Source organism: Pogona vitticeps, chromosome 1 (assembly GCF_051106095.1).
Source record: "Pogona vitticeps strain Pit_001003342236 chromosome 1, PviZW2.1, whole genome shotgun sequence".
NCBI classification, from domain to species: domain Eukaryota; kingdom Metazoa; phylum Chordata; class Lepidosauria; order Squamata; family Agamidae; genus Pogona; species Pogona vitticeps.
This window is the reverse complement of record NC_135783.1, coordinates 943,532-965,858: the sequence shown is the minus strand read 5'-3', so window position 1 is coordinate 965,858 and position 22,327 is coordinate 943,532. Positions and strand designations below refer to the sequence as shown.

Sequence of the window (22,327 nt, the reverse complement as noted above, 5' to 3'; positions counted from 1 at the left end):
GGCTTTGCATTCGTTCCTATGGGAACTAATGCCTCTACCTACAAACAGCGCCTCAACCTGTGAACAGAAAACAGCAGATACGGATTAAATGGTTTTCAGTGCATTCCAATGGGAAAGTTTGACTCAACTAACTTTTTGACGTACGAACTTAATTCCAATACGAATTAAGTTCGTAACTCGAGGTACCACTGTACAAGACTCCCACTCTGTCCTTCTGAAGACAGAGTTTTTTGGCGTAGTGATGTTAAGAGTGGGAGGCCAGAGCAGTGCACCCTTTTGGATGCAAAGCCCTGTCCCTGTGAGATGTGCATCTGCAGAAGGTAGGCGGGAATTCTGTTGCAGTGTGGTGGATGCAGGGGCCCCGCCTTCCACGAGGCCAGCTGCCAAGCAGGTTGCTCCCCGTGGAGGAGATGGTGGAGGGTGGGGACGCAGGCCTGGCATTGCTCCAGCTCACCCTTTCACCAGTAGGTGTGCATGTTTGTTCACTGTTGTTGTTATTTGATTTGCAGTATTTCTGTGGCACTACGTAAAATGGAAAGGGACGTGGTGGCGCTGTGGGTTAAACAGCAGAAGCCTCTGTGCTGCAAGGTCAGAAGACCTGCAGTCGCAAGATCAAATCCACGCGACAGAGTGAGCTCCCGTCACTTGTGCCACCTCCTGCCCATCAAGCCGTTTGAAAGCATGCAAAATGCAAAAATGCAAGTAGATAAATACAGTACCACCTCGGTAGGAAGGTAAACGGCATTCCGTGTCGAGTCACGCTGGCCACGTGACCACGGAAGATTGTCTGCGGACAAAACGCTGGCTCTATGGGTTGGAAACCAAGATGAGCACCGCCGCCTAGAGTTGGACACGACTGGGCAAATTGTCAAGGGGAACCTTTCCCTTTTCCTTACATAAAATGGAGGAAATAGAAAACAGGATATAATACTTTATTAAAATGGCACAGGTGTGAAAATAGAACAAATGTGAGCCCTCAAGTACACCGCACTCTGGTTTCAAATCACATTTGGATGACGTTGTAGAGGAGGTTTGTAGCCTACAGAAGGACATGGGTGGTTTGGGTTTCTTTGGGAAAAGTTTCCTTCCCCCACGACAGAAAGGCATACTGGCATGGGGTGTACATGGTGAGGCGGATGAATTGACTTGGTTTTCAAAGGCAGAGTCCTGTTCGCTTGCTCCACATGTATCACAAATATCAATCCAAATTACTGAGACATTCTTGGGACCTCTTAAAAGCCTCACAGATCATTTCTGTATGAATTGTTCATGGATTAGAATCCCCTTCCTTAGGCTGATGATGAGGGAGTTAATCCTTGAAAGCAATGCTGAAATAAGTTTCTTAGTCTTTAAGATGCTACAAGCCTTTTGGAAAATGCAGAAATTAATTAGAGTCTGGGAAGACAGGCAACTGTTCTATAGAAACAGGGTAAAATATGATAACATTTTTTTAAAAAAAATCAAAAATGACTCCATATGGGTTTTTGAGCATCACGTGGTAGATCTGGAAATTCTGGAAACAAAAGAAATGATGAGATGGGCATACTTTCCAAATGCTTACCAAACTTTTTTGCAAGCTGTGAAAAAGCTGTATGCTTTTATTAGTTTGGTTTAATTCCTGAATTTGCACCCTTCCTTTACACTGTTTTTTGGGGTCAGGGTGGAACTGGGAAGCCTGTCGTTGACTGGAGGCAGACTTGTGGATGAGCCTGATGGCCTTTGAGGTGACCGCTTGGATGGGGCCGTACAATCTAGAGATGGCCTGCACTATCGCAGCTCCCTTCCTCAGAGCCGGTGTGAGATGGAGCTATTAGTCAGAAAGTGGATGCTTTGAAATTGGCTTCTACCAGCTCTCTCAGCTGGCTGGGCCACTCGGCGTTTAGGTATCTGGCTGAGGAGCCAGAAGGCGGAAGTTTGATTCCTCGCTGTGCCTCCCAGGGGGAGAGTCTTGGGTAGAGGCTGGACAGAAGAGGGACGGGGAAGCCACTTCTGAGCACTCTCTACCTGGAAAACCCCGAAAAAGGGGTTGCCATAAGTCAGAGTTGACATGGCCGCCCTTCATGATACCTATTTTGAGTCTCTCGATGGACCTGTCAACATACACAGCTGCCCGATGTGGGTTCAGGCCCGTTGCCTAACTCCTCTAACCCGACGTTCTCTCTTAATTTTCCCGAGCGCTGGGCAGGGGCTCCGTCCCGTCCGTGGGGGGGGTTCCGTCTGTGACGGGAAGCAAATGGACGACCACACTGGCTCGGCTGCCTGTGCCCGACGCAGCGCTGCGCAGCCATGTGGCTTATCGGGGACGTTGCTGTAGCCCCAATCGTGGCCTTATCTCAGACTGGCGGGAGCCATCCACGGTCGGTGTGCTACCAGAGACCCTTTTGAAGGGAAGAGGCTGGAGGTTGAATCCGGGTTTTTCTTCAAGCCTGGCAGAAGGCCCGGCCCTGCCTAGCAGACAGGGCGAGCTGCTTTCTAGCCCTTTCTCTGTCGGAAAAGTATATTGCGGCCTTCGTTGGGTGGCCAGAAAGGACCACGACTGGGTCCGTTTCCTGAAGAACCTCCGTGACAGAGCCAGCTCTGGTGGTGGCGGTGGTGGTGGTGGTGGACTTTGTTCCTCAGTTTCACAAAATGTAATCCCGGTGTTTGCCAAAAGAAAGGAAGGCTTCCCAGCTCCAGCTGCTGGCTGTTCGGAGAGAGGGAAGCGCAAGGAAGAGACCTCTTAGGCTTTTGTTCCGTGAAGCTTCTCTCCTTCCTTTTCGGGCCCTCTTTCCTCTGGGGCTCCCATGCCCCAACACAGCCCTGGGCAGCCAGCCGCTCTGCCCCACAGCTTAGAGGCAACATTGGTGATGCCTGTTTTATTTTAAAACGTGTTACAGTTCAACCATCTGGTTAGGGAATGCATGCTGACATTCTGTGACATCAAGGTGCAGAATTCTGACTTAGAGAGAGCTTGATAGGATTTCTGGGGTTTGTGGAATATTTAAGGAGTGATTTGACCTACACCATTGAGTTTTCATAGCCAAGCAGGGCTGTGAACCCAGTTCTCCTGAGTCAGACTAGGGCTCTATCACCCTATCCACTAAGTACACTGGTTCTTATTATGGGATACAAATAATAAATCATAATTCTGTGTTCTCAGACAGTATACCGTATTTTTCCGTGTATAAGACGCCCCCATGTATAAGACCCCCCCCAACTTTTCTAACCCAAAATTAAGAAATCTAAGTGGGGCTTAGCAAATGTAGGATAAAAAGGATCAAAGCCATGCAAGATCACTTTGATCCCTGCTTTCCCCTCCACTTGTTTTTTTTCTCCTCAGCTTCCGTGTATAAGACGACCCTCAATTTTTAGTTTAAAGATTTTAGACAAAAGCATAGTCTTATACATGGAAAAATATGGTATTCATATAATCTGTTTTTCAAAGTTCTAAAGAGAGGACAGCAGTACTTCTCGGGGGGGGGCTACCTTTTATGGAGTTCATAGGTTTCTGGGGAAAGCCCTCTTCCCGTCTGCCCAAGCAAGGCAGTCTTGGGATTAGACCCCAACCCCTTGCCTCTCATGGGGAGGTGACTTTGGTTCTGCAGCCCCCCCCCCCCATTCCCTGTCCATCAGCTGGGTTGGTGGCTGCCATTTCAGGGCATCTCAGAGAGAGGGAGGGCAGGGCATCTGGTCTCAGATGCTCATAATTCTGACCATGGTAGCCTTTGCCAACAGCTTCCCTCCACCCACCGTCACCCCACCCCCAGCGGCCAAGACTTAAAGGTCCGCCTTGGCAGATGCAAAATCCCAACCTTGCCCTCTTTGACAAACATGGCTTCTCTCCTCTGTAGCACCCGGAAGAACCTATCAGTTGTGGGTGACGTGGTGGCGGTTGGAAATGGGTGGGAGTTTTGCTTTGCTAAATACCTAATGCTCTCTCTCTCTCTCTCTCTCTTTTTCCTGCCTTCTTCCCCCGCCCCCGCCCTGGTCTCTCCTTTGGATTCCATTGAACTCCAGGAGGTAAGAACCATGAATGAGGCTGATGAATCAATGGGTCATGTGAATTCATGTCACAAGGATTTATGTTACTTAAAATTCTTTTTACGCTACCCTTAAACGTCACACTCGCTAAGCCCAGTGTCTCTTCTCTAGCGGCCAAGGTGGCCCAAGGAATGAAGACTCTTGAGCTTTTCCTAGAGGTCTTGTAAAGGTGTTCCCTGTTTTGGGACATGGGTGCGAGAGACTAGGAGTGGCAAACTGAAGAAAAGAGACCAGTTCCAGCTCAGGATGGGATTCTGTGTGAATTCCTCTGCCGTCCATCTATCCTCCCTCCCTCCCTCCCTCCCTTCCTTCTATCCATCATCACCTCCTCCCTCCCTCCCTCCTTGTGTGCTCCTTATGTTGTCTGGTCTGACTCCTTTGTAGAGCCTGACTGTGTAGCTACTGGTAGAGGTTGGAAGAGTAGACCTTTGGTCTAGATGGGCGGGGTAGAAATCCAATAAAGTAAAATAATTTTTTTTTTTAAAAAAAAGAGCCCTAGAGGAAGGCCTTTTGGCCGGGGGGGGGGCTTTCTTCTCTTGCCCATGGAAGAGGCTGGCCCCTGACCCTGCCAAGAAGTTAACCCTTCGCTTGTCCTTTCAGCGGGACGTCGCCTCTTGCCTGCCTCAATGCCATGCTGCACACCAACTCCCGGGGGGAGGAGGGCATTTTCTACAAGGTCCCGGGAAGGATGGGCGTCTACACACTGAAGGTGAGTCAGCAGAGTGTCCTGGTCTGGATCAGAATAAGCAGCCCTTGGGGACCCTGGGACAGCCGGGAGCCGAGAGTTTCGTGGGGCAGCATGTGGTACAGAGGCACTTTCCCCAGGGGGACTTCAGGCAGCCCTTAAAAGATGTGGGGTGGGGATGGGGTGGGGGCTTCGTGGCACCCACCCACCCCCATGGCAAGAAGGCAGCCTGGGATGGTTCACACAGGCCTCTCTGCTGGGGAGCCGCTCCAGGCACAGGTTCCCTGTAGAACAGGAGTGCCATTTATGTCCACTGGAGTCCGGCTGAGTCCATGGGGCTCGGCACCAGGAATGCAGGATACTGCCTTATCGACAGTATAGCTTGGTCATATCTCTGCCGAGCGACGGCCACGGCTCTGCTGATTTTCAGACAGGTTCCCCAGAGGTGCCCAGGGTTTCAACCTGTAGCTCAAATGTGTGTGAGAATGGGCTGTGTGAACCGCAAGCGGGATGCAGAATTCGGCCAAGACCCCACCAAGCATCGACTCTCTCGTAACGCCGCTTGTCTGGGACTTGCCTGGAAGGAAGGGGGCACCCGCCAGGGGAGCGCATTGACCTCCATGGGTCAGAAGGCAACGTCGGTGGTCTCCGCACACCGCGGTGTACACACACACTTCATAACTGCACGCGGGAGCCTCGAGCTGATATCCGGAAGAATCCTAATCAGATGCAGAAGGTTTCCAGTGAAAACGGGACCAGTGGCCCCTGCCAGCATTCCTCCTGTGAAGACCACAAACCGGTGGAAAACTGTTTCAAAGGCACTGGGTAGAGGAAAAAGGAAAGGTGTTTTTTTTGTGGTGTTGGGAGCAAGATGTGCCGCCAGCCACCTTCTCCAGAGGGAGGCCAGGAAGAGGAGGTGAACCACTTCCCTGAAGAGACATTCCTTGGAGGTTGGTTGGTCTCTGAGGATGGGAGCCGCCCCTGCTATTTTTGAGCCAGGGAATGGCGTGGAGTATATAGAAATGTAGACCATCCTTTCCTGTCCCTGTACGTGTGTGTTTCTGTTTTGCAGAAGGATGTCCCGGACGGGCTGAAAGACCTGTCTGAAGGGTCGGAGGAGAGCAGCGATGGGCAGTCAGATTCCCCCACTTCGGAAAACAGCAGCATCAGTAGCAGCAGCAGCAGCAGCGGCGGCGACAGGAGTGGCAACAAGGAAGGGCAGAAAAACAGGTGGCGGCGGAAAGGTAGGCGGTCCAGGAGACACCTTCATGGCAGAGGTTTGCCCTTCTCATCCGCAAAAGGTGTCGTTGCAGCTGCTTATGGGATTATGGTCCCTGACCGCAGCATCAGTGGTCATCTTGGCCAGCTTTGTTCAGGAAGCAAAAGCCTGGGCTTTGAAACTACCTACAGCTGTCTAAGCCTTTGTGTGCCCTCTGTGTGCTATTGAAAGTAGAGTTTTTGTGACGTGGGCTCTCTTTGTTTCTGTCTCCTTCCCTCTCTTTTGCTTTCTTTTTTCCCCTCTTCATTGTTGGCTAATGGCCAAGCTCTCTCTGCTTATCCTGTTGCAGATGGAGACATGCTGGAGTTCACTTTGGGGCCAGGATTTCAAAAACCATCTGAATCTAGGTTTTGAGACCCTTGAGGAAAATGACCAGATTCTTCTCTACTTGTGCAGAGTTTGGAAGGTCACCTTACGTTTGGCAGGTGCACAGAGCCTCCTGCTGGCTGACCCATCGCTCCGAGCGCGGGATGCTGCTGGAGCCTTGACAAGCCTGGTCCTGCTGTCTGCCTTAGACACAGAATGGGGTGTGGGGTCATGCCGCACACCTAGAATAGCGGGATGCACAGCTAATGGGAATGCATGTAGTTTTTATGTGAGCGTCTGTTCTAACTTGCCCTTGTATGGTTAGGAATCATGCAGACAGCAGTCATCTTGCTAGGTTGTGGCTTCCATGTCCTCAGATGAATTTTGCAGAAAGCTGTGTCATAAAATGGCCTGTACTGAACGTACGTATGTGTGTTTGTGTACGGCGGTGTGTGCTTTCGAAAAATCTGTAAGACATAAGACATAAGAAATTTATTTGTCATTGCGCTCACAAGTGGGTGCAACGAAATGAGGTGCTCTTCCCCAAGGTAAAACTGGACAACACTACAAAAAAAAGTTAAAATATACACAACTTTCACCATCCAAATATAGATACCCCGTTTTCTCTCAGCAATTAAAATTCCACCAAAAACCTATGGCCCCGCATTTAAACTCAATACTGCACTTGGGTAAAAACTGTTCTTGAATCTGCTTGTCCTTGCTTTCAATACCCTGAATCTCCTTCCTGATGGTAATAATTTAAAGAGCTGATGTCCCGGATGAGAGGAGTCTTTCAGTATGTTAGAGATCTTCCTCTTACATCTGTTCTTATACAATTCTTCCAAAGAGGGGAGTGAACAGCCAATGATGTTTTGGGCCGTCTTAATCACCCTTTGAATTGCCTTTTTCTCTGCCACTGTGCAGCTCGTGAACCATACACAGAGACAGTAGGATAATATGCTCTCAATCGAACTCCGATAGAAGGTGATTAACAAACTCTCAGTCAATTGTTGCTTTCTAAGAATCCTTAGAAAATACAACCGTTGTTGTGCCTTCCTGATTAACGCAGCGGTGTTTGCACTCCAAGTCAGGTCATTTGTTATGATAGTCCCAAGAAACTTATATTCAACCACCTGTTCCAAACAAACTCCATCTATATACAGTGGCTGAATGTCTGCTCTTTTTTTCCTATAGTCCACTATGAATTCCTTGGTTTTTTGGATGTTAAATAAAAGATTGGTTTTTTTGCACCAGCGGGATAGCTGTAATACCTCGTCCCGATACGCAGACTCATCATCCCCAGAGATAAGTCCTACTAGTGTAGTATCGTCTGCAAATTTGATAATCCTATTACTGGGATGGTTATTGGTGCAATCCGATGAATAAATGGAGAACAGTAGTGGACTAAGGACACAGCCTTGTGGAGTGCCAGTGCTGAGTATCTTGTCAGTAGAGATGTAGTCATTCAGTTTAACCCTTTGTGGACGATTTGTTAAAAAATCCAAAATCCACAGACAGATAGAATCTGGAAAATCAAGATCTTTAAGTTTGTCTATTAATCTGTGGGGTATAATGGTGTTAAAAGCAGAGCTAAAGTCCGTGAACAGCATTCTTACATAATTCCCTTGTGTTTCCAAGTGGGATAAAGCCATATAAAGCACAGTATTGATCGCATCCTCGGTTGATCTATTATCTTTATAAGCAAACTGAAGCCCATCAAAGGGATCAGGAAGGCAGGAGATAATATATTTCCGAACTAACTGCTCAAAGCACTTCATTAAGATTGAAGTTAGTGCCACCGGCCTGTAGTCATTCGGACTGTTTGTAGGCAACTTTTTAGGCAGTGGAACGATGACGGAAGCCTTGAGACAGACGGGAACTGCGCATAGAGTCAGGGATCGATTAAAAATTACAGTCCATATCCCGGCTAGCTGATCAGCACAGTCTTTTACCAACCGACCAGGAATTAAGTCGGGTCCAGCTGCTTTTCTGGAGTTAACCACTTTCATAGTCTGTCTCACATCCTGCTCATTCACAATGAAGGGGGGACTCTGCTGAGTAAATGATGGCAAACGAACAGTTTCAGTTTGATCGATCTCGAATCGAGCAAAAAAGTTATTCAACTCCTCAGCCACCTCCACACCTCCGCCCGAGGAAACCTTTTTTGCTTTGTAGTTTGTTAGTTGTTGAACCCCCTGCCAAACTTGCCTCATGTTATTGCTGAGAAAGCAGTCTTCAATTCTCCTCTTGTATTCGGCCTTAGCTTGCTTAATGCCTCTCCTCAAATTCGTTCTTGCTGCACTGTAGTCTAGATCATCCCCAGACTTAAAAGCCTTATTTCTAGCATACAACAGGCGTCTAACCTTCCCGGTCATCCAAGGTTTTTGATTGGGATAAACCCGGATACGTTTATCCACTGTGACCGTGTCAATACAGTGTGCCATATACCCTAACACTGCAGCTGTATGTTCTTCCAGATCAGGATGGTCAAAAACTTCCCAATTCGTTTGTTCAAAACAGTCCTTTAACTGCTCCATTGCTCCCTCCGGCCAGCTTTTTACTGTCTTGACTACTGGCCCTGACTGTTTTCTCAGAGGAATATACTCCGGAGCTAAAAACAGGGACATATGGTCAGACTGGCCCAAGTGTGGCAATTGTAATATCCTGTATCCATTTGCAATATTCGTGTAGACCTTATCTAAGGTGTTCAGCCCCCTAGTAGCACACCTTACATGTTGATGGAATTTGGGGAGGACTGCACGTAGATCTACATGATTGAAGTCTCCTGCAATAATGTATACAGCATCCGGAAAGCTGTGTCATAAAATGGCCTGTACTGAACGTACGTATGTGTGTTTGTGTACGGCGGTGTGTGCTTTTGAAAAATCTTTAGTACCAATTTGAGTTTAAATGGACCATTTAAACGTTGCAGAATTTAGTGTCATTGAACTACAGTGGACTGGAATGAGACATTTTCAGTTAGATGACTGCAAAGTGTTTTACTCTGGAAAAGACAAACTCCCCCAAAGTGGAGAGGCTCTAATACTGAGGCAGGATGTAGCACAGCCAGTTAGGGGCTATAATACAAAGTCTGACTACTGGAGCACACCAGAGAGTTTCAGGAGATCAGCCTATGCCATACCAACGGCCCAAAGTCTTTGGCTGTGTTGATCATGAGAAACTATGGGATGTTCTGAAAGAAATGGGTGTGCCTCAGCTTTTGACATTTTGGAGCAGTGGAGAAGCCCTTCTCAAGTTTAGATCCCAGGAAAGGCAAAGGAAAGTGCCAAAGCCGGACTGCGGTTGAACGCTAAGAAGACAGAATTATGACTACAGAAGAACTACCCAACTTGAGTGTTGATCATGAAGAAATTGATACAATTAGAGATTTTGTGTACCTTGGTTCAGTCATCGGTGCAAACGGAGACTTTGGCTGAGAAATCAGAAGAAGACTGGGAGTCGGAAGGGCAGCAATGAAGGAGTGAGAAAAGACCATCGAGAGTAAGGTTGTCTCCCTGGAGACCAAGGCCAAGATCATCCACAGTCTTGTATTTCCAATCACTATATATGGATGTGAAAGCTGGACGGTAAAGAAAGTGTCCTTGATTCCCCCAAGAGTCCTACAGAGATACATAGACACCCTCGGCAAAGATCAGAAGCCTTTTTTTTTGTTTTGTTTTGTTTTGTTTTTTGTCACAGCTGGCCTTTACCCTAATTAAGGGTTGATCCCAGAATGAAAGCAAATAAATCACAGACAATTCATATTAAAGTTCATCTGAGTACCAAGATATGTCTTTTCACTGCTGCGATCCTTCCAGACAGCATCAGCTTGCCTATTAAATTAAATTAAATTAAATAAATAAATAAATAAATAAATAAATAAATAAATAAATAAATAAATAAATATCTGTCGACCTTTATTTATTTACATGATTTCTAGGTTCCATATGGACAAAATTATTTCAGAGTTGTACCGGGAGAAAATAGATTCATTTGAAAGGCGCTGCTAGAGGGAAGCATGGCAGATACCTTGGACCGCCAGAAAGACAGACAAGTGGGTCCTAAATCAAGTCAAGCCTGAACTTTTTTCTGGAAGCGAAAATGCTGAGCTTATCCTACTTTGGTCACATCCTGAGAATGAAGGATTCTCTGGAAGAGGCAATAATGCTGGGAAAAGTGGAAGGAAAGAGGAAGACCAAATACAAGATAGACTGACTCTCAGTCTAAAGGAAGCCGTAGGCTTGAGGGCACTTGGAGGCGGGACATTTTGGAGGTGGCTCATTCACGGGGTCACCGTAAGTCGGAGGAAACCTGGTGGCATATACAGTAACGGCAAACAAAATTGGTCTTATGTGTGACATTTTGGAGAAACGGAGAAGCCCTTCTCACATTTTGATCCTGGGAAAGGCAAAAGAGGAAAAAGCTGTGCCTTCTATTATCAGAGAGAGGAACCTTTCCAAGCTCCAGTGCCCTTGCTAGCAGTGGGCGTGCAGGGCGAGCCCCCCTCGAGGGTGAGCGATGGCCAGTGTCTGTCGTGAAGCCCCAGTGCCTCTGAAGTTCCTTTGCAGAGAGAGAGAGAGAGAGATTGAGAGAGAAGGAGTTCATGGTCCAAGTCGTGTTGGCCGTCACTTACCCCTCTGGTTTTGTGTGGTCAGGGGCTGCTTAATCATTTCTCAGATGTGTAGCCAGAGGGAGTTTGAATAGTGCACATTTCTAGGAAATGTGAAGATTCTTTGTGTGTGCTCCTCTGTGACTCATTTCCTGCAAAATCTAATTCCTAGTAAGCATGTGAATTGAGAGAGGGTGAATGAAAAGTCTGGGAGAGCCCAGACCGCATCTGACTCATGACGCTGGGATTGTGAAATGACTCTTCAATTCAGCCTCCTATCAAATGTCCCCGTCCTCAGGGTGGATTTGTGGTGCAGTGGTCTGGCCGGGGTTGCTAAAGAAATAACAGTAACCAAAAGAAAAGGTTGCAGTAACCAAGCATGGTCTGGGTTTGTCGCACCAAGGCCTGCGCTGGTCTGGTCTGGTCTGTGCGTAGCAGTTGCTACTGTGAAAAGTGAGCCAACCGTTTCCTATCTGTCTGTGTGTGGGGGGGTGACTTTAAGCCTGCCGGGAATTCCAGCTTTAGTGCAAGTCTGCGCCATCCTGCCATGTCGTGCAGAGGCGATGATACTGGCCTACATGGCAGGGTGCTTGTAAGTATGGCTGGGAGGCCATGTGCGAGAGGGGAATCCTACCCTTGGCTCAACGGTCTGCAAACATGTTCCATTCTGCGGCTTCCTGAGCTTTTTCTCTCTCTCACCTTGGGTGGAGAGTGAGCCACGCAGGGCCTCAGTCCTGCTGTCAGTGAGAAATCTAATCCCTGTGCCGTCTGCGTGGCCTCTGAAATTTCATCCGGGAGCCTTGCCTGGACACATGTTTCTCTCAGAATGAAAGTGAAAGGAACAGGGTGCTAAACCACAGCACACCCGTATGCGTGATGGCTGGAGGGGAGGGTGGAATTAAAAGGACATGCCTGGGTTTTTCCTGTGGGGAGGGGGAAAAAGCACAAGGGGGTTGGCACCTTGGCAATACCTGTGGTTCTTGGGAGGAGGCAGCTCCTTCCGTTGGGGCAAGAGGGGTGGAAGCCGAAGGGCGCGCCTCACGGAGAGGCCAGCGCTGGCGCGGTCTGCGGACGGGCGCAGCTCTCAGAAGGCACAGGGGTTGCCACGGTGGGCGAGCGCCTCACGAATGCCATGGTGAGACTGGGAGCTGGCACCCAGCCGCCTCTTCATCCCTGCCCGCTTGAAGTGACCCAGACCTAAGGGGAGGGCACTGGTGACACCAAGAGGAGGGAGGGCTAAGAGCTACATGGGGAACACTTTGCCCCCCCTCCCCGCCCCCCCCCCAAGCTAGGCCGATTTCGGTCTGGCTGTTGAATTGTTTCTGGGAACCAAAGTGTTGTGTATGCAGAAGATGGGTGAGGATTCCCTTTAGAGCCTTAAATGGTCTCCTTCTTGGACTATATCCTGTCCCTTCGTGAAGCTCAGAGGAAGGGACACGTCCCAACCTGCATATCTCACTTTGTGCCAGTCTTCGGTAGAGTCGTATTTCAAGAGAGATAAAAAGGAATTCTTCCCAGTGGCTCCAGCCAGGTTGCAGAGCCCGCTTTCTGTGGGTTGATGGGATTGCTTCGATTCAAGTAGGTTTTTGTTGAATGTGGCAGATCAGGGGGCCCCCTCCACCTGGCCCCCTCTCCACCCCAGTTTTGGTCTGTTCTGCTGAACCAATTTCCCTGGCTGACTTTTTAATCTTGTTTTAGGGGGCAGTGATTTTTTAAAATGTGGTGAACAAGTCTTGAGTGGTGTGTTTGCACCAAAGAGAAGGATACAAGTGTCTTAATGAATAAAACAAACCACCCTGGGACTCCTGCAAATTTATGTCCCTGGGGTCCATGTGAGTCTGGAACCCCCATAACGGGTGCTGAGTAGGACAGGGAGTCCCCTTGGGAGACACGTTCTGTCTTTTGTGGGGAGGTGTATTAGTAGAGTTCAGTTCAACAGCAGTTTGAAAATGGCTTGTTCCCCCCCCCCCCAAAGGGAAGAGTGGAGACGGGCTCTTAAAGGCCTGAAGCTTTTACAGCCCGGAACTGAATACTTCCTTTGTTGTTGTTGTGGTTGTGGTTGTGGTTGTGGTTGTGGTTGTGGTTGTTGTGGTTGTTTGTTTGTTTGTTTGTTTGTTTGTTTGTTTTCAGTGGGAATAGGAATTGGGATATATAGTAGAGGTGCAGAGGGGGGGGGGATAGGTCAGAACCCGGAAGAGGTACATTTCCCAAGAGCGAAAGAGTATTCTTGCACCCACTTTACACAACTATGCTAAAAAGGAAGAAAACATTTAGCTATTTTTACCAACAAAAGTGTACCTTCCAGCTAAGCCCATGGAGCCTGCAGCGGTCTGTATCCATGGGAGCCTAACGTTTCTGTGTACAGGTTTGGGATGAGCAACTTTAAATGTGATAAATCAGGGGGAAGAGCTTTTCCATTTAAAGCAATCAAGCCTTATCTTGTGTACAGTAAAGGACCTCCTTCCTCTTAGATGTTGGCGATCCGGGTGAAGGTTTTTGCTTCGAATCCAGGAAGGCTTGGCCGCAGGAGGGCGGCAGACCAGGTGGGAGAGTCAACAGGGTCTGGAGCCGGAGGGCGAGGAGGAGACGGCCCGTCCTTGCTCCTTTGGAGGGCCTACCTGGCGGAGGGCCTCCTGGGCTCTGTGAGAGGCATCTGGGTCTCGTCTCCCATCCTGAGTGTTGGTTGGGAGAGGAAAGAGGATGACTCAGAAGGACAAAAGACCGGCTGTCCTTGAAGGAGGGAAGAGTCAACGGAATGGAATGCGCCGGAAGGAGAAGCATCCGTGTTGTCACCAGAGATTACAGCAAGCGCCACTCACGGCTGAGTGACCGGGCTAGTCAGAAACGAAAAATGCCAACAGAAAATGGGACTTTGCAGCGTCGAGAAGGACCTCCTCCAAGACCACGTGCGTTGTTCATGACGTTGATACCGTGCGAGGGACAGAATCGGGAAACAGCAACCCAGGAAAAAGAAACACGTGCCTCAGGAGGACCATATTTTGCCGCGCGAGCCTCCTGAGTGCCGTGTAAAAGTTGCAGGTCCCCCTGCAAAGGAAGGAGGCGCTTACAGGTCTTGTTCCTGATGTCTGTGACAAACCCAGACCTACTGGGATCTGCCACACGTTCACTAAGCTGCCACCAACCATTCCCTCTAAGAAGTCACACAGACCAGGGATGGATTTTTAAACAATAAAAAGAATAAGGTTTATTTTAAATACACACAGGGAAAAATAAAACAATCAGGTGAATAAGATAAAGTAACGTGGCTTAGTTTCACTCATACATACATACAGTTTGGTTCACACAGAACCCTTAACTTGAAGCACAGACCCTGAACCTATCAGTTCTGGCTAACCAACAGACACCTGAACCTATCAGGTTGGTACTCTGACACACAGTAGTACCCTGTCTGACACACACAGACTCCCACAACAGCTTCTTCTTCCCAGCTGCTGCTTCGTCACATCCCAGTGTCTCTCAGTGTCTCCCAGCTTCTCATATTTATACAGTACAGCCCCTCCTCCTGATGTCCCGCCTTCCACTCCCCATAGGATGGAACTTTCCCTCCAAACCCATGACAGACAGGTAGCATCAGTGCTGTATGTAACACCTCCCCTCTTTATAAGTTGTTTTGTAGGGGGAAAGCTAACGTGCTTTTCACCAAAAAAACAACCTGTATAAAATACACAACAACAGTTATACATACCATATTATACTCACTTATACTTACATTCTAAGTTAAACCATAGCAAATAGGCATTTAAACATTTACCATATACATTACATCAATTTACCTTTATTCATACAAACCAAGTTCAAAAAACAGGTACATTTAACTTTTTGTTCACCATTATATACACATAGTCCATGTTCTTTCGCCGTCTTCACTCTTCAGGTCTTCTTGATAAGGCGTCAGCAACACAGTTCACTGACCCTCTGACCACCTTCACTTCAAAGTCATAGTCCTGTAGGTTTAAAGCCCACCTCATAAGTTTGCTATTGTGGGTTTTCATTGTCTTTAACCATTGCAATGGTGAATGGTCAGTACACAGAGTAAAATGTCTTCCCCAGATGTAAGGCTTGGCCTTCAGGATCGCGTAGACTATGGCCAAACACTCCTTCTCCACGGTTGCCAAATGTCTCTCACCTTTTTGAAGTTTCCTACTCAGGTAGGACACTGGATGCTGGTCACCATTCTCATCCTCCTGGCACAGAACTGCTCCTACCCCGCTGTTAGACGCATCGGTGTAGATGATGAACTCCCGGTCGAAGTCTGGAGCACGCAGGACAGGATAGTTGATTAACGCCTCCTTCAACCTCTGGAACGCCGCCTCACAGTCGCTGGTCCACGGGATGCGGTCATCAGCCTTCTTCCTCGTCAGATCGGTCAGCGGAGCCGCAATCTCGCTAAACCTCGGGATGAACTTTCTGTAGTAGCCCACCAACCCAAGAAAGGATTTGACTTTTTTCTTGGTGTTGGGTCTAGGCCAATCACGAACAGCTTCTATTTTGGCCTCCAGGGGTTTTATCATTCCTCCCCCTACCATGTGACCCAAGTATTTTATTTCTGGGCTACCCAGCTGACACTTGCTGGCCTTTACTGTTAGCCCTGCTGCACTTAACCTCTGCAGCACTAACTCCAGGTGTATCAGGTGATCTTCCCAGGTATTACTGAAGATCCCTATGTCGTCAATGTAGGCCACTGTAAAGTCACTGAGCCCTGCCAAGGTCTGGTCCATCAGCCTTTGGAATGTGGCTGGTGCATTTCTGAGACCAAAGCTCAGGACTCGAAACTCATAGAGACCAAAAGGGCTGCAAAAGGCAGTCTTTTCTTGATCCCTGGGATCAATTCTTAATTGCCAATATCCCTTTACCAGGTCCAATGATGAGATGAACCGACAACCCCCTATGGTTTCAATCAGGTTGTCTAGCCTGGGCATTGGGTAGGCATCAGGAGTGGTTACACGGTTTAATTTCCTGTAATCAACACAAAACCTAATGCTCCCATCAGGCTTGTCCACAAGGACTATCGGAGAGGACCAAGGACTAGAAGAGGGGACGATTATGTTCTCCCTCAGCATCTCGTCCAGCTCCTTCCGCACCTTGTCCCTATAGGGTCCCGTTACTCGGTATGGGGATACTGCCTGCGGGGGTGCATCCCCTGTGTGGATCCGATGCATCACTCCCTTCACTATCCCCGGCTTGTTGGAAAACACCTGTTGATATTTACTAAGCAGCATTTTTAGTTCTTGCTGCTGGTCTTGGGTGAGTGCAGGACTGATCTTTACCTCCTCTGGGTTGTATTTTACTTCCCCTCTACCCTCCCAGAAGGGTAATTCCGCTTCCTCACTCTCAGCTGCTTTTATCGCGAATAAAACCCTCTGTTCCCCTCTGTAGTAGGGTTTTAGGGCATTCACATGAACCACCCTCCTTGCTTGGTTCTCCTCCTGCTCTATTAGGTAGTTCAGGTCTGACATCTTGGAAATGACCCTATATGGTCCTGCCCATTTGAGCTGCAGTTTGTTCTCTCTGCAGGGCCTAAGCCAAAGCACTTCCTCCCCTGGGTCAAAGTGCCTCTCTCTAGCTTTGTGGTCATACCATGTTTTCTGTCTGACCTTCTGAGCTTGCAGGTTTTCTGCTGCCAGCTCTAGATTTCTCTTTAGGTCATTCATCAAGGTGTCTATGTAAGTCACAACGTCTTGTGGGTCATCCTGGGTGATCTGCTCCCAATTTTGCTTGATCAAATCAAGGGGCCCTTTCACCCCTAAGTGTGCAGCAGACATGTCAGAGTGACCCCTTTGTAAGATCATGGGGCGATACTTTTCAGGTACCACCAGCTGACTTCTGATCCCATCTCCCCCTTTTGAGATATTCTTCAGGGTTTCTCTATATAAAATCCCCTTTTCCTCCAGAAATCTCACTGGGGTTTCAGGTGTTAGCTGGGCGTCGGTCACCTGTTCAAAACACTTTTGGAGAGTGGCGTCTGCCTTTTGCTCCTGTCCAAATCTGCTGTCCGTGGTTAAGGTTTCCACCACAGCTTCTGAACTCCCCTCTGCTTCCGTCTCTGGCTCATCATTACCCCCCTGAACTGTCCCCGTGGTGGCTTGTGAGCGTGTAATCACTAGCACCCGTTTCACATGTTCAGCCAGGTCATTTCCCACGAGCACGGCTGCTGGCAGAGTCGATGAAATCGCTAGCCGCCAAACTCCCCTCCAGCCTTGAAAGTTGACAGGTACCTCTGCTACTGGCAGAGAGATTACCTGCCCCTCAATCCCTGCCACCTTCATGCTCTCATTTGGGATTATAAACTCCCTAGGAATAATATCTGGATGGCACAGGGTTACCTGGGAACAAGTGTCCCGCAGCCCCCTATACTGACGGTCAAGTATTCCTACGTCCACCCCTGCTGTCTCAAACAACTGAGAATCTGTTTTTATCAGCAAGCAGCGCTTTACCTCCATAAGAGGACCATTTTCCTCAGCCTGATCAGCAGCGGTAGCTGTTCCAGACTGAGTAGCCATGGCAACAGGCTCCCTCAGTGACACTGAGCCTTGCTCTTTCTGGACACAGAACACAGCTTTTGGCTTGGTCCCACTAGAATTCTGAGGCACCATTCCTTTTAGCTGCTTCAATTTCTCACACTCTGAGATTAGATGACCCTTTCCCTGACAAAAATAACATTTTCTGGTGTATTTTGATTCTCTCTCATCTTGTTTTGATTTTCCCTCCAAAATCTGAGGTCTTGGTTTCATGTCTGAGGGCTTCCCTTCACCATGGGCCCCTCCCCCTTGCTGGCTTTTCCCTGGTCCCTGAGAGTACTTGCTGTAGGTTTCTTTGGGTTTACCCACAGATTTCCCCTCACCCAAGGGCTTTCTTATTTGGGAAATAAAATCTGCGATCTCTGCGGCTTCTGCCACAGACCTCGGTTTCCTTTCCCTCACCTGGAATTTCAATTCCCCATGCAGGACTGAATAGAACTGTTCCAGTGCTATCAAGTCTTTAAGCTGCTCATAGGTCTCTGTCCCTTCCTGCGATAGCCATTTCTCAAGCAGCCTCACCAATTGGGCCCCCACTTGGGTAAAAGTCTGCTCTGGTTTTTTGGTGAGGGACCTGAATCTTTGTCTCAGCTGCTCTGCATTTATCCCATGTCTGGCAAACACCAGTTTTTTAAACTCTGCAAAATCTTTCATCAGTTCCTCAGGCATCTCGGCATAAACCTCAGCCAGGCTACCACTGATTAAAGATCGCATGATGGTCATCTTCTCAGTTTCCCTCACGGAGAAGTCCACAAACGCTCTTTCCACTAGGGAAAAGAACACCTCAGGACAATCTCCCTTGTGGTACACAGGGAATTTCTTCAGGTCAGCCTTAGACAATTGGCCTCCCTCAGAATCCCTATTGTTATTATTGTTCTGGTTAATCAGTTCCAGTTTTCTTAATTCAAACGCCATTCTTTCTTTTTCCATTCTTTCTTCTCTCTCCATTCTCGCTCTCTCTAACCTTTCCTCCATTTCCCTCACCCTCAGTTCATGCTGTTGGGCTAGGATCAATTTTCTGAGTTCTGGGTTCTGCTCTCCTGTGCTGTCACCTTGCACTGAGCCAAATTCATCCTCAGAACCTTGGTCAATCTGGGGGTCTTTCACTTCACTCATTTCGGCCATCTGGCTTCGAGTCAAGGGCATAATCCCCCCTCAGAACAGGCTGCTTTAAAAGTCAAGCCTCAAAATAAAACGACCACTTTTTTCCTTCTTGCCTCAGAACCAGCTCTCCCTAGAGATTGCTGCTGTTCTTCAGCACTAACTTGCAACAGTATCGAGTCAGAGCCTACCCCCCTCTGCTGGGCCTCTCAGCTGGCAAGCTAGATCACTGTTACTACGCAGTTTTGCCTCAGCTTTTTCCCGCCAAAACTAGGCTGCCTCAGAGCACCTTAATCTAAGTCTCCCCAGTTGGCACGTTCTTCTACTAGCGCACCTCCCCGTGAGGTACACCTAGAAGATTACCTACGCGCCTCAGACTGTCCCTGACTAGACCCCCCTTGCTCTGGGCACACTTGCCAAGGCTTTGCTGGACCGCTGGACAACTGGACCAGTCGTATCCCACACGCTGGACACCAATCAATGTGACAAACCCAGACCTACTGGGATCTGCCACACGTTCACTAAGCTGCCACCAACCATTCCCTCTAAGAAGTCACACAGACCAGGGATGGATTTTTAAACAATAAAAAGAATAAGGTTTATTTTAAATACACACAGGGAAAAATAAAACAATCAGGTGAATAAGATAAAGTAACGTGGCTTAGTTTCACTCATACATACATACAGTTTGGTTCACACAGAACCCTTAACTTGAAGCACAGACCCTGAACCTATCAGTTCTGGCTAACCAACAGACACCTGAACCTATCAGGTTGGTACTCTGACACACAGTAGTACCCTGTCTGACACACACAGACTCCCACAACAGCTTCTTCTTCCCAGCTGCTGCTTCGTCACATCCCAGTGTCTCTCAGTGTCTCCCAGCTTCTCATATTTATACAGTACAGCCCCTCCTCCTGATGTCCCGCCTTCCACTCCCCATAGGATGGAACTTTCCCTCCAAACCCATGACAGACAGGTAGCATCAGTGCTGTATGTAACAATGTCCATACCCCCCAAAGTAGTTTGCGGCAGGGCCAGAGGCCCGTCAGTTTGCTTCTTGGCTTTCTCTTCAAACGTCCTCCTGGAAATGTGGCTCGCAGTGCCTCATGGAAGGTTAATCGGACATGCAATGAAAACGCAATGCAAGTCCATGTGTTCGGGCACACATTCTAACCACAGTTTAAACTCACGTATAAATATTAATATTGCACCCACTCTGTAAAAAGTTCTTTCCTTAATAACCCAATTAGTTGCTGACAGTCCACTTGCATGAAAAGCTCTTCTATGGCCGCGAGGCAACTGGGTGGAGTGAGGCCAGTCCAGCCTTCCTGGATAGGGGGTGGGAGAGCCAGGGAACAAGCCCAGTCTTGCCTCCAAACTGGAGGTGTCTTGCGGGGTCAGAAGCCTGAGAGAAAGACCCCCCTTGAAGAAATGGCTGCCTGAGCCAGGGTCACAAGAGAGAAGAGGGTCCTTCAGAGACAGAGCGGTGTTTCACCAGCCTGTTGCTCTCAGAAGGGGGGGGCTTGAGTAGGGGGCCATGATGGGGCACCAGAAGCCCTTGTTGAACAGGTTGGGGTGGCTTTTCATCCGACATCAGCCTCAGTGCAAAGGAAAGCATGATGTAGGGCAGCGGAGGCAAACCTTTTTTGGCTCGAGTGCCCAAAATAAGGGGGTGGGGAAGAAACCAGTGGCTGCCGTGCCGCTTGGAAGACCAGAACCGGAACAGGAAGCGGCAGTTTCAGGGGGAATCACGGGGACGGACAGGAAGTTAAAGGACCCAGAACAGGAAGAGAAAGAGGGAATCCCAGCTGCAGGCACTTCAAAAGGTTTGCCGCATGCCAGAAGAAAGGGCTTCGCGTGCCAGCTGTGGCGTGCATGCCATAGGTTCGCCATCACTGGTGTAGGCTTGACAGCAAGAGAGATGCTTGTGCCGGTCCTTTGGTGTTTAGGAGTGTCAGAGCTCTCCTCTAGAGCAGTGAGATGGGGAATGGAGCTCCCCATCTTCAAGCAGTCCAGATGCCAAAATCTTAACACACCCGGGATCAAAGGATTTACTCCACGGCCAAAGCCCCTTGGCAAATAAAGCCTCTGCCCCGGTCAAGCCAAGGGTGGTCTCAGTGCCTTGTGAGAAGGGGCAGAGCACCGCGGACGTAGCAAGGGTGGACAGTCGCTTGATCCTCGAGTCCAGCATGCCCATGGGACTGGCTGGGGCTGGGCTTCCTGTCCCCCGTGCACTGCTGCCAGCCGGCCACGCAGTTTTTTGTTAGGGCTGGCTGGGGCATGAATGACAGGCGCAGCCCAAGCATAGATGATGCCAGAGGGAAGGCCTGGCCCGACCCTCTGACCGCCTGTTTCCAGAGCCACCCTTCCGGAGGGTGGCTGGGCAGAGGTTCTGCCAGAAGGCAGTTCAGGGGCCGACCCCAGAGTGTCAGCTTCTTTTAGGGCCTGGGGAGGATCCCGGCAGTGTCATCAACCTGGTGATCCAGCAGGAGAAGATTCTCTTCCAGCAGCAAAGGATGGTCACGGGGGGGGGCTTTTGGGTGGAGCTTGGGACACTGCGTGGCCCTCAAAATGGACCCATCACACAGATGGCATATGCTGTCTGTCTGTCAGGGATTGAGCCCAATGGGTTGCTGGTCTATGGGGAAGAAGGTCCCTCTGTGGGTAATGGGGATTCCTTTCAAGAAGGTATTCAGAATAATGTTTTTCAAAAGTCTGAAAGGGAGTTTTATTTGATGGACAGGTTGCCGTTTTCTGGACTCATGAAAGTTGGCTTGGCTTTTCAAGTCCTGGAAGAGGAGGAGGAGAACTCCCAGTTAGGAACTGGGACATTGTATGGTCCTTATCCCTTTACTGGGCACAGGAGGAAGGGTGTGAGGGGCAGGGCTAGGTTTGTTGTTATCTGGAGTGCCCGATGGATCCATGTACACATGATCAAGAAGACTACCGATGGACTTGGCTGCCACCCCCCAACAATGAGGCTTCTGGAATGAAAGCCAAGTCTTAATGAGTGTGGTTCATCTGCGGTAGATCTCTGTAAAGCAAAATACGGCAGCAGTTCAGCTGTGGCTGGGTTTTTCCCTCCTGAGTTTTGAGCTGGCTGGAAAGAATTCCAGGAAAAGGGGAAGATAGCTCTCTGTCCCATTCCAGAATCACACAGAAGCCGTGGGATGACTTGAAAACGGCTGGGAATCTTGTAGCAAGCATGTTTAAGGAAGGGTCTCCTCCTGCATTTGTGTTTGTCCATTTTAGTTCTGTAGCTTCTCATCATTCTTGTTGGTGGAAGGCAGGGGTGTGTGTGTGTTGCAGAAGCTCCCAACCAAATCCTCCCCCCCAAAACTAAGTGACCCTGAGATCAGAGGCTGCCTGCATAGAGAGATTGAGGGCCTTGTCTGTGGTTTTCTGGCCGGAGCCCATTCTTCCTCTTCTGGTGTAGGAACAGCTGGGCCTGTGGAAGAAGCTGGGCCGGGGGGGGGGGCTCTCTGCTGCCATGGAAGCTGGGGGGGGAGGAGGGAGGGTGTTCACTGCAGAACGCTCCCCTTGTCCTGATTGCAGCCACTGTGAACTGGGGGCTCTTTTTGCCATCTTATGGTTTTGGAAAGGAGAATTCTTTCCGGTGACTATCCCGCCGGAAGTGGGAGGTCTCACCGCTCTTGGCTTTGTGGACTCCACAGAGGGAGAGGCTGGTTGAACTCCCAGTCCTGCACTTTGGCAGGAACCTCCCCAGGTTGAACCTGGGCGGGGGGCAGACGGGAGCTGGGGAGACATCAGGCTAGAGCAGCCCTTCA

General features: G+C 49.1%; 1 protein-coding gene across 3 annotated transcripts in view; it reads left to right on the top strand.

Annotated features, from left to right (window-relative positions):
• Positions 1 to 22,327, top strand: part of ASXL2 (ASXL transcriptional regulator 2) — a 60,370-nt gene that overhangs the window by 25,293 nt on the left and 12,750 nt on the right. The window contains exons 1-3 of one of the 3 annotated variants that reach the window (XM_078381217.1): positions 3,980 to 3,999; positions 4,621 to 4,729; positions 5,778 to 5,949. In XM_078381217.1, the coding sequence (XP_078237343.1) occupies positions 4,652 to 4,729; positions 5,778 to 5,949 (250 nt within the window). In that variant the 5' untranslated portion in view covers positions 3,980 to 3,999; positions 4,621 to 4,651. Of the gene's footprint in view, positions 1 to 3,979; positions 4,000 to 4,618; positions 4,730 to 5,777; positions 5,950 to 22,327 lie in introns of those variants that run through there. The other 2 variants (XM_072985744.2, XM_072985752.2) reach the window with 2 other exon arrangements.